Genomic DNA, 12,282 nt, shown 5'->3' on the forward strand with positions numbered 1-12,282 from the left:
AAAATTAACAATGCCATATGCTTAAGTGAAATAAAAAGACATAATCTAAGCAACTCTTATTTCTAATGTTGTTATGGTTGTTAAGTGCTATCGAGTCGGCTCCTACCCATAGAACCATATATTGTGTTTCCAAGGAGCTTCTGGTGAACTTGAACCACCGACCTTGCAGTTCAAATGGCTTTGCAGTCTGGTGCACTAACTCATTGTACCACACCAGGACTCCTAATTCCTAATAGGTCCCTAGAATGTTACCATCGAGTCAGTTCTGACTAATAAAGATGCTATGTGTAACAGAACAAAATTGTGCACCATGGGATTACCAATAGCTGGGGTTTTTTTGGAACTAGATCACCAGGCCTTTCTTTTGAGGCACCTCTTGGGTAAATTCGAACCACCAGTCTTTCATCTAGCAACTGAACATGTTAACTGTTTGCACCACCCAGGGGCTCCAGAGATAAGATTACCTTTTATTAAAATTCTGGGTGGGTTGTTGTTGTTGTAGTTTTTAACTATATCAACCAATGAAATCTCTTTAGAAGCACAGCATATTGATTAGCAAGAAAGTTAGAAATGGAAACTTCAGGTGAAGAGTCCCAGCAGCATTTCCTGTTTTAATTGTCTAGTATGGAGCTGTCTGTCATAATACAATGGCGGAAGTTTCAGATTAAACTCCCCACTCAAAAAAACAAAAAAGTTTTATTTTATCCTTTCTCAGCTACATGTGCAATTATTTATCTTTTTACATACATATTCACTGTCTATCTGTCAGGGGCAGGTTAGGATCCCTGGGCCTCTCCTGCACTGGCTTCATATTCACCCCCTTGCCCTGAGTCCTCCCCTACTAGGTGGGGATCAAGAGAAGTAGGGAGACACCCTCAGACCAACCAAAACAGCTGAATGTCCAACCACAAAAGTCCAGGGCACACCTTGAGGTACGCTTTGGGAAATGATGTGACTGTAAGCTATTTAAGTCACATGTCTCTTTTTTATACGTTGTAGTGACCTTCTCTCACCGCCTTACCTTCTAAGGAAACAGCTGTGAACACCTGGAGCTACTACTAAATGTGCTTGCTCTGCCTGCCTCACCTTTGAGCAACTCTATGTTTTTTTCTTTTTCAATTAATCAGGGAGCACATAATTATACTGTATGTGGTGGTTGTGTACAGTGGAGTTGGTTCTGATTCATAGCAACCCTGTATAAAGTTTCCAAGGTTGTAAATTATATAGAAGCAGAAAGCCTCATCTTGCTCCCCTAGAAGGACTGGCAGTTTCGAGCTACTGACCTTGAGGTTAGCAGGCCGAGTCATAACCACTATGCTACCAGAGCACCTTTAACGATACTATATGTTGTTGTGTAGGACCAAGGAAAAGACTCCATTCTGTACGTTAGCCTGAACACGTCCTCCTGTTCCAGGAACGTGCTAAATCAGCTCATGCTGCCTTAGAATATCCTTTCACCTCTAACAACAGCAAGAACTAGATAAGCAGTAGACAGGTCAACCCAAGGCCAGATGCCAGATGTTTCCCTTATCCAAGCCTAAGAACAAAGACCACCAGTACTGAACAATTAAACTGTAACATCTCATACTTTGCCAAATGTCAACCAATCCAAATATTGTAAAGCTGAAAAATCCTAAGCTTGTTTGAAAACTCTATAAAAACCCTGCAGACAAAGGGTTCAGGGGTTCTCCATCCCTCATCCGCTGCATCGGATGCAGGTGTAGTCAGAGCTCGGGCTTGAATAACTGGGAGTTCAAGGCTCCATCCCTCATCCGCTGCATCAGATGCAGGTGGAGTCAGAGCTTGAGCATGAATAATGTCAACTGAGGGTTCAAGGCTCCATCCCTCATCTGCTGCGTCGGATGCAGGTGGGGTCTGAGCTGGAGCTTGAATAAACAACCCTTGTGCACTTGCATCGGTGTCAGCTCCTTGGTGGTCTTTGGGGACCCCGAATTCTGGGCATAACAGTTGTTATGTTGTTAAGTGCCATCAAGTTGGTTCCGACCCATAATGACCCTGTACAGGGTTTCGGAGGAACAGCTGGTGAGCTTGAACTGCCGATCCTGTGATTCAAACCAACTTTACAATCCAGTGCATTAACACACAGCGTTATATATGCCCCAGCAATTCCTATGCCTTCATAAAACACCTGTAGATTTGAGAACCACCCTTTATTATCCTGCTGAAAGCCTCTAGAAAGCATACTTGAGAAAGATCAGTGTCAGGAACTGAAAAATGCTCTGTGAAAAGTTCAAATATTGCATGCCTCTGTGTCTAGGAGAAAGGTCCTATTGAATATTGAATTCTAAAGCCTTTTACTTTCTAGATACATTTTAATTCTCTTCAGGTACTCCAAATGGTCTATTTATAGCTTTAGTATCATGCTGAGGGGAAGACAGAGGACCTGAAGCAAAGTGGGGTCTGCAGTCCTCACCTGTCCTGCACGCAGGAAGGCTGTGTTTGGAAAGTTGTAGTGGTCAGCTAGGAGCTTTGGGGGAGGAGTCACGGAGGTGAGAAGAACCTGGTAGCATGACTGACAAAATGCTCTAAGTCAACACATGCCAAAGGAGTTTGGTCCTTCCAGGAAGCAGAGAGGTGAGAGGCTGTCCTCTGGATTGCATCGGTTTAAATGCAGCTATTTTGTAGGGTCCTGGTGTGGTGCTCTAAGATAAGCATTAGACTGCTCTCCTCAGAAACCCTACACAGAGGGGCTATGAGTCAGAACCAATTCCACGGCACTTAACTACAACAGCAACAAAATTGCGTGGGGCTACTGTTAAAACCAATGAGTAACCTATGTAAGCTAGTTACAGCTTAAACTGTTACAGTAACGCTTAACAGTGTTTTTGACTTTCATTTGAAGCCTGAAAACAAGGTAAGGAGGATTGTTGTTGTTGTGTTATGTGCCGTGGAGTCGGTTCCGACTCATAGCGACCCTGTCTGTACAGGGTTTCCTAGGCTGTAAATATTTACGGGAGCAGAAAGCCTCATCTTTCTCTCGCGGAGCAGCTGGTAGTTTCGAACTGCTAACCCTGCAGCTCACAGCCCGATTCATAACCATTATGGTATCAGAGCTCTTTAAGGGGGATTAGAGAGAGGAAAAGGAACTTTCCTGAACACCCATTATATGCCAGTGAGAAAGACCTGGTGACCTATTTCCATAAACACTACTATTGCTATTGTTAGATGCCATGGAGTCGGTACTGACTCATAGTGACCCTATGTACAACAGAATGAAACACTGCCCGGTCCTGGGCCAACCTCACAATTGTTACTACATTTGAGCCCACTGATGCTGCCACTGTGCCAGTTCATCTTGTTGGGGGTCTTCTTTTCTTTCTTTGATCCTCCATGTTACCAAACATGATATCCTTCTCCAGAGACTGGTCCCTCCTGACAATATGTCCAAAGTATGAGAGATGAAGTTTGGCCATCTTGGCCTCCAAGGAGCACTCTGTCTGCACTTCTTCCAACACAGATCTCTTTGTTCCTTTGGCAGTCTGTGGTACTTTCAATATTCTCATCCAACACCACAACTTAAATGCATCAATTCTTCCATGGTCTTCCTTATTCACTGTCTGAATTTCTCATGCATATGAGGTTATTGAAAATACCATGGCTTCAGTTAGGCACACCTTAGTGCTCAAACTGACATCGTTGCTCTTCAACACTTTAAAAAGGTCTTGTACAATAGATTTGCCTAATGAAATACGTTATTTGATTTCTTGACTGCTGCTTTCCATGTGTGTTAGTGGTTGAACCGAGCAAAATTAAGTCCTTGACAACTTCAAGCTTTTCTCCATTGATAAGAGATCATATAGGTACTTTATTCTATAAATATGACAGCCTAAAAACCCAGATGGAAGCAGTTCTACTCTGTCCAATAGGGTCACTATGAGTCTAAATCAACCCTGCAGCACCCAACAATTATGTGGCAGGTGCTGCATACGAGGCTCACCCAAGATGAGCTGTCTGCTTAGTCCAACACCTTGATGATGTGAATATTTTAATTCTCATTTCGCAGGGAGAGTAAGTAACCTGGGTCACACACCTGTTGGTTACAAAGCTGAGCTTACACTGGAATTCTGCCTATCTCTCTGGATGGACAGTTTCCTGTGCAGTTCAAGTGGCTGGATGGAATGCAACAAATCTCTGCAATTGTCATGCATTTCATCATTGGTCTTGAAGAGATTATGTAATAGGATGACAGTGACTTACTGATGGATCTCTAGCAGACCTACAAACTACTGCCTAACTCACTTCCCTCCTGCTGCCTTCACTTAGAAAGCTCTAGATTTCTGAGATGTGTCATCTGGTAGCGTAGTGGTTATGAATCAGGCTACGAACCTCAGGGTCAGTAGTTCGAAACTACCAGCTGTTACACCGAAGAAAGAGGAGGCTTTCTGCTCCCATAAAGATTTACAGCCTCGGAAACCATGTACAGGGTCGCTATGAGTCGGAACCGACTCCACGGCACATAACATCATATCATAAGACATGATGTGGCACTGCAGGATAACACGCTGAACCAAAAGGTCAGTTTGAGCCACAAGGTTGGCAGGTCAGCCCCACTTGCTCCTCTTCAGAAACCTATACAGGGTCATTGTAAGTTGGAACTGACTGGACGGCACTGAACAACAACAATCATATGCTGGTGATGCAATGGTTGAGGGTTCAGCTATTAACAGAAGGGCTGGTGGCTGGTACCCACCTAGTGCCTCTATATGGGAGAAAGAGCAGGTGATCTGCTCCCTAAAGATTACAACCTAAGAAACCCTGTGGGGCAGTTCTAGTCTGTCACATAGGGTTATTATGAGTCCAAATCAACAGGACGGCACCTGACAACAAAAACAACAACATATCATAATGTGACAATGCCTCTGAGTCCATTTGTAACATGGGTCTGACGTATGCATCTGTCAGTCTGTCCTAATGTGGCAGTTTAGGTATTGCTATAATGCTGGAATAGCTATGCTACCAGTCTTTCAAATAGCACCTGGGGTGGACAGGTTTCAAAAAGAGTTTCCAGACTAAGACATACTAGGAAAACAGATATGGTAATCATCTCATTGTTGTTAATTGCCTCAAATCAGTTGCAACCCTGTATAGGGTTCCAAGGAGCAACTGGTGGGTTTGAACTGCTGAGCTCATGGGTTGCAGTCCAATGCTTATCCTATAGCACCATACCAGAAGGCCTTCTGAAAATTGTTGTTGTTAAGTGCTGTCAAGTCAGTTCTGACTCATAGCAACCCTGTATAGGATTTCCAAGGCTTTAAATCTTTGGGGGAGCAGAAAACCTATCTCTGTCCCATGGAGTGGCTGGTGGGCTCGAACTGCTGGCCTTGTGCTTCACAGTACAATGCGTATCCTATGGAGCCATCTGTATCACAACAGAACATTGCTGGTACATCACCAGCAGGGATCGGTTGCTGGAGGAAGACATCATGTTTGGTAAAGGCCAGCGAGGGAAAAGGGGAGGCCCTCAGTGACATGGGCTGGCACAGCAGCCACAATGAGGGACTCAAACAGGACCAGGTGACATTTTGTTGTGCTGTACACAAGGTCACCAGAGGTAAGGGTAAACCTGGCGGCAGCTAACAAGCATGGGTACCACTGAGGAAGGAGTGATGCCTGTACCTCTTCGCTGCAATGGCCAAGTTCTCCAGTTCTGTGCTCTGCAGTCTGATCTCCCGGATGAAGTTCTTTATAATATGCTCGTAAGGCTGAATTAGTCTTGGCTCCACAAGGTTGATGTTTACATATAGAGTACTAACTTGTTCTTTTCTGGAAAAAAAATAAAATTAAAATTAACTTAGTCAAATCGATAACAAGATAAAAAGGTAAATATAAAGAACACTTTCAAGAAAAAGAAAGATAAGAACCGAGAAGGGAGAGAATAGTGCCATGTATTGTACTGTATGTCCCCAAAGTGTGTGCCAACTTGGCTAGGCCATGATTCCCAGTATTCTGTAGCTGTCTTCTGTTCTGTGATCTGATTTAATCCCCCTCCATTTTATGATATGTGGTAAATCCTAACCACTATATGTTAATGGGACTCCTGGTGTGGCACTGTAGGATAAGCACTGGACAGCGAACGACAAGGTCTGCAGTTCAAACCCATCAGCTGCTCCTCAGAAACCCTATACAGGGTTGTTATGAGTTGGGACTGACTCAATAGCACTTAGCAACAATGTATTTTAATGAGAAGGGAGTAGTATGAGGGGAGTCACACCCTTATGAAAGGGCGTAACTCAAAGTCATGGCCTGAATCAAGTCACCTATCACCTGTGGCACTGTAGGAGAATGCATTGGACCACAAGCTTGGTTTGAACCAAAAGGTCTCCAGTTCAAACTCAACAGGTGCTTTTCAGAAGCCCTATACAGGGTGGCTATGAGTCAGAACAGACTCAACAGCACTTAACAACAACAACATCCTCATACACTATCCAATACCTCTTATTAAAAAACAAAAATGTTCAAAGACATTTCAAAAGAAAAACTGCAAACACTTGGTAACTAAACTGATGGAGGATACTGGAGCAGATCAATGAAGGGCATGGTGTCCTTGATTCCCCATTTAGAAGAGAAGCTGATGTTCTAAGTGGAATCTAGAATGATCTATGAATAATATACCCTAGATTCCTAGCTAAAAAAAAGCCTGCATAGCTTGGCTGAGCTGCTACTTCTATGTGCAAACTTACTAAGCACTACCATACCCAAGGCTTCTCATGACTGATGGGCTGTTGTCCCTGTGAACACCTTACTCCACCAGAGACCATCCATTCCTTCCTGCTTTCTGTTGACTCCAGTAGAGAGTCAAGCTTTATAATAATTAGCCCAAGCTGTGGCTGTGTTACAAAAGTGTCGGGGTCTGACCTCGACATAGTTGTGTTGTTCACGAGTGTTTGGTTCACGAAGAGGGGAGATCCAGCGGCGATAGGGATAGCGAAAGAATACACAGACAAACAGAAGAAGGGAGACAATGAGGCACCCAAAAGCCAGGGTGGATACATCACTGGTGGGCAGGCTTGGGACTACAGGCATCATGGCCTCTGCAGGCAGCAACTCACTGCCCAGCAATCTTTACTGCATGCCTTCCAACCCGAAATGTACTACAATCGTTACTCCATGCCTTCCAACCAGTAATGCACACCTGGGGAGGCTCGGGCTTCTGCTTTATTCAGGGGAGGAGCTTCACACCAAGCGGGGAGGGATCTTTACAGAAGATTGTCATCTTTAAGATAAGTTAAGCCAGTAAACCTTACTTAAACCAATATTCCTTTCTTCCTTACTGGGTTTAACCTTCACTTGGATCAAACTGATTGAACCCAGGGTGGTCCGAGGGCGTTGTCCCCATTGTCCTTAATCCCATATTCCCAGAATTTACCGATCCACCCCAAGTGAATATACCCCGGGCAGTTCCTCTCCAGAGCCTCCCTGCTTAATCCCAGTAAACCTGTCCTTGTTCATCCTCTGAGGAAGTTTTACTGCCTTGGTTCTAGAGGGAAAATCTTGACCTTAGAAACTTAGGGGAATATTGCATTTCTCTGTGGACATCCAGGGCTCATGTTTGGAATTAAATAAATATGACTAAACAATTTGATGAAAAACAATTTGCTATTAACTGCCAAGTGGCTAGATCTGTTACACTCAGGCCTATAGGGCCTCGAACCTCTGCACAGTCTGCAACACAAAAGCAGCCTCACTTTCTGATAACAAAGAGCATTTATATCAGCTGAAGGAAGAAATACATTTCTTGGAAGGATCCATGGAGGCACAGTGGTTACGAGCTTGACTGCTAACTGAAAGGTCTGCAGTTTAAACCCACCAGCTGTTCCACAGGAGAAAATCTCAATAGATTTCAACAAAATTCTAAGGTAAGAAAGACACAAACTTTCTTGGGTCTTTTGTGGGTCCTAGCATTATAAACTATTTCAGGAATACTCTTCAGTGTAATGCACAACTAGATTAACTATAAAAATGCCTTCCTGGTCTTCTCCCGCTCCCTCCCATCCTCATAGCTGCAGTGAAGAACTCCACTAGGGCAAAGCTACATTATGAAATGTGTGTGGATCCCTGAAATACCACATGGAAGGAAACTACTTAGGAGAGTTCTCTGACCACAGACCGCTGTGGCATGAGGGAGAAACACACTAGTATTGTTTACAGCCACTGCATCTTGGAAGTTCTTTGCTACATTCAGCCTGTGCCTAGAAGGCTGACACTACAATTTCCTAGTTTGTTTTCTTGTCATTCTCTTCCAGTTTACAATAGCTCCTCATATCCTTACTTGATAGCTTCATATTGACTAAGTAGAAAGACTTCTGTGATCAGTAAAAATTTTACTCCCACCACTTACACTCTTCAGAAAGGAACAGAAGACTATTCTGAAGCATTAGCGTACCAAGGAGTCATTGGGTGATCTACTTGTAAAAAATCAGCCGTTGAAATTTCTATAGAACACAGTTCTATTCCAACACACATATCACATATGGAAATGGGAATCCACTCATGGAAAATACCTGGTACAGGTTAGCATACTATAAAGCACTGTTTATTAAGCACCCTATACGTGCAATCTAGGTACTGACTTGAACATTTACCTGTATTACCTCACTTAATCCCCACAACAACCCCATTTACTGAGGAAGAAACTAAGTTAAGAGGTAAAGAATATCCTGATAGTAGAACTAGGATTCCCAATTCTACTGAGAGGAACCAAAAGGAAGTGCTGAATTGCTTTCCAGGGAACCCAAGTACATGCCTCAATTTAAGAAAATGTGATGTACAAAAATTGTAAAGAGAGATATGTATTATTATTAAGTGTTGTCCCTGAATGTTTGATAATCAAACAAACTAATCAAAACATTGTATGGGTTCCAGTCTATCCAGAGGATTGAAAACGCTATGGAGAACAGTTCTATTCTGGCAAACATGGGGGTGTCATGAGTCAGAATTAACTTAATAGCAAATGGTTTCATTGTTGTTAAAAGGATTATCCACCTTGCGAAAAGGAGGCCTGGTAGTGTAGTGAGTTACGAGATGGGCTGCTAATCGCAGGTCAGCAGGTGGAATCTACCAGCTGCTCTGTGGGAAAAAGATGAGGCTGTCTGCAACCGTAAAGATTACAGCCTTGGAAATCCTATGCAGGTTTACTATGAGTTGGAACCAACTACACAGCACACACCATCGCATTGCAAAAAGACCCTTTAAAGAATGAAGCCAAGACGGAGATTAAAATAAAAGAAGCTTATAAAAAATTCTGGTTTACTTAAAGCTTTATGGAAGAATCCCAATTGCATATAGTAAAGCACACTCCAACCTTCCACCCCCTCCCAAATCTTTCAGTTTAATTCAATATGCATTTGTAAAATGGGAGAAGCAGCTGGATTATAAGGAGAAACTGCAACATGACATATTTGTCAATTTCCACATCTGGTGCACATCAGAGCAAGAGATACTATTTGGTTCCTATACTTACACAAGTTTTAAATATTGCATCTTGCAATTCTTTGATTCTTTGACTCAACAGACTTTGTGCTATTCCTTGGGGCCAAGACCTTTTTTGTTCCACTCCAGAAAGTAGAGACGTCACTGACCCCGCCTGGTGTCCTTGTTCCTGATGTCAAAAGGTTGAAAAAGCAGAGGCTAGCCAATAGCTGCCCACACAAGGATCTGTTTGCTTTTGAGTGGGAACCAGCTGTGCTGCATGTGAGTACTGAGAAGGCTGTCTACTGGAGACAGAGCTCAAAAGCACTATTGGTTCAGAAGTACCAGCATCTCATCAGAGTCATTACACTCAGGTTCAAACAGCATTTCTACCTGTTCACAGGTATAACTTGACAAATAGTAGGTAAAGGTTAAGGGCCAAGAACAACAACAACAAAAAAAGGACAGGACAACCTCTATTTGTACTTGGGTGATCAGTGAACACTTTAAAATATAATTCATGTCTGAAGAAAAGCATTCAAATGGCTCTTCCAGGCCCACTGTCATCCAGGCAATTAGTGATCCTGCCTAGGGTTTCCGAGGATGTAAATCTTTCTGGAACCTAAGTTGGTGGGCTCGAACCACTGACCTTGTGGTTAGCAGTCCAGTACTTACCCTACATCCAAACACACCCTGTCTTGGCACCCAGGTTGAGATTTTGAAAATCTGAGTTTATTTGCCATCTTGCCTGATACATTATCAGAGGATTTCTGTAATTACTGGTGAAAAATTCAGTTTAACATTTTTAGATGATCCCTGGAAATGAGCATTTTAAATGCAAATATTCTCTCTGAAGACTGGGACCCTCCTACATAGTTGATGGGACTGTAAAATGGTCCAACCACTCTGGAAAACAATATGGCGCTTCCTCAGAAGGTTGGAAATAGAAATACCTTATGATCCATCAATTCCTTTACTTGGTATTTACCCACAAGAAATATGAGCCATAACACGAGTAGATATATGCACACCAATAGCAGTTCATAGCAGCACTGTTTACAATAACAAAAAGATGGAGACAGCCTAAAGGCCCATCAATTGAAGAATGGATAAACAAACTGTGGTACATACACACAATGGACTACTATGCTACCTTGAAGAGCAACAAGGAAGCTGCAAGCCAGCGCATATCATGATGAACCTTGAGGACATTATGCTGAGTGAAATTAGTCAGTTACGAAAGGAGAAATACTGCATAGGGTCATTATTGTAATAGACTAAGAAAAAGAATCCACCCAAAAGGGGAAACAACAAAAAAAAAAACTATGTATATAAAATTGCTGATCACCAGGATGTATGGGATGAGAGGAAGGGAGGGAGGGAGGAGAAGACAGAGTTCAGGGTAAGGAATAGACACAGGATAGTCTGGGTGCTGGGGCGGTGGGGGTGGGCAATACAAAAGAAGGGGGAGGGGACTGGAAGAACAAGGCAGATGGGAGAACAGTTAGGCAGGTTTGAATGGGCTACGTGGGGCAGAGGTAAATGATGATGTATGCAAAACCTTGGAACAGGGCTTCGGGATACAGGGATTGAGGCATGGTTTGAAAGATGCTTGGCTGTCTTTTTAATCTTGGTTTTCCTTGCCTACCATTATGAAATAGACATTTGAGGGAGGGGCAAAGGAATAGCCAGAAACATCACCATAGAAAGCTTGTAAGTCCGTCTTCAGCCTATAACTGATTGGAATACCTTAAAGGGGGCTAGAAATTGCCCAGTGAAAGAGACCTCCTATGGAGCTTTTGTATTGCATAAGACCAGAATCCCATCCAGAATTGTCTGAGGTGGGAAATTTCCACTGGAAAAGACGAGTAGAACAGCCTGGAGTGGCTAGAAGATCAGAAGACACTTTGTGAAGGAAGACCAGCAGGAAAAATCAGAAACAATAATGGCAGTATGATTAACTACTACAAGAACAAGTAAGCTGTTTGTCCGGGATCCATCAAGGCAAGTGGCCGGGTCCTCTCAGAGCAAACTTCCTTCCAAGACTAAGACTCAAGGGGAAAACATGAGCAGACCACGTTGGTCACCGATAAGGGGAAGAGGGGGAAAAATCAGCAATGAAGTTGGGATCTAAGTCTGACCACACTCAATAAACTCCTGTGAACCCCAGTGGAGACCTGGACGGCCAGTAGTTACGGGAAAACCTGGGGAAAACCTGGGGATGACATGGCCACAGAGGACTAGAGCAGAGAGTGAAGCTTCCAGCTGATATGAAGTGAGGGGAGATGCACAAGAACACCCATACTTGCAAATAGTACCCACTTGACCTGGCTTCGATGGCTGGATGATCAGAACTCGACTAGAAGAAGAAAGAAGAGGGAAGAAGAAGAAAAAAAGAGTAACAGAGTAACCCACTACAATTTTATGAAATTTACCTATACATATAGACATAGCAGTTCAAAAAAGGGAACAAATCTTTACAGCAAGGATCACTCCCACCCCTTCAGTACACAGGGTTGACAGGGATGGGCAACTTAGACATTGGCTACCCAAAATGGGGAGGTTGGAGGGGAAGGCTATAAAGGCAAGAAGTGACTGGCTTACAAGCTTTCAAGAGGGAGCCTAGTTCCAGACAATGCAGGGGTAGGTACGACCTCCACTGAATGAATTCCAATCTGTTGGAACCGAGCTGGCAAAAGGAAATGAGGATGACTCTTGTGGTACAATAGTGAATAACTGCCATCAAGAATGACTGTGAGGCACTAAACAAATAATAAATAAGGGGGAAACGGATGTAGACCATGCAGACCCGGCCAGGAGTTCAAGGCCCTGTGGGCCCAAGCGTTGCAGACC

At 43.4% G+C, this 12,282-nt stretch overlaps 1 protein-coding gene across 1 annotated transcript in view; it reads right to left on the minus strand.

Moving 5' to 3' along the window:
• The window catches only part of RASEF (RAS and EF-hand domain containing), a 101,875-nt gene that overhangs the window by 55,863 nt on the left and 33,730 nt on the right, over positions 1–12,282 (minus strand). Inside the window, exon 2 of the mRNA XM_006834950.1 lies at positions 5,638–5,784. Within this exon, the coding sequence (XP_006835013.1) occupies positions 5,638–5,784 (147 nt within the window). The remainder of the gene's footprint in view (positions 1–5,637; positions 5,785–12,282) is intronic.

The sequence above is a fragment of the Chrysochloris asiatica genome, unplaced genomic scaffold, assembly GCF_000296735.1.
Source record: "Chrysochloris asiatica unplaced genomic scaffold, ChrAsi1.0 scaffold00014, whole genome shotgun sequence".
In the NCBI taxonomy this organism is placed as follows: domain Eukaryota; kingdom Metazoa; phylum Chordata; class Mammalia; order Afrosoricida; family Chrysochloridae; genus Chrysochloris; species Chrysochloris asiatica.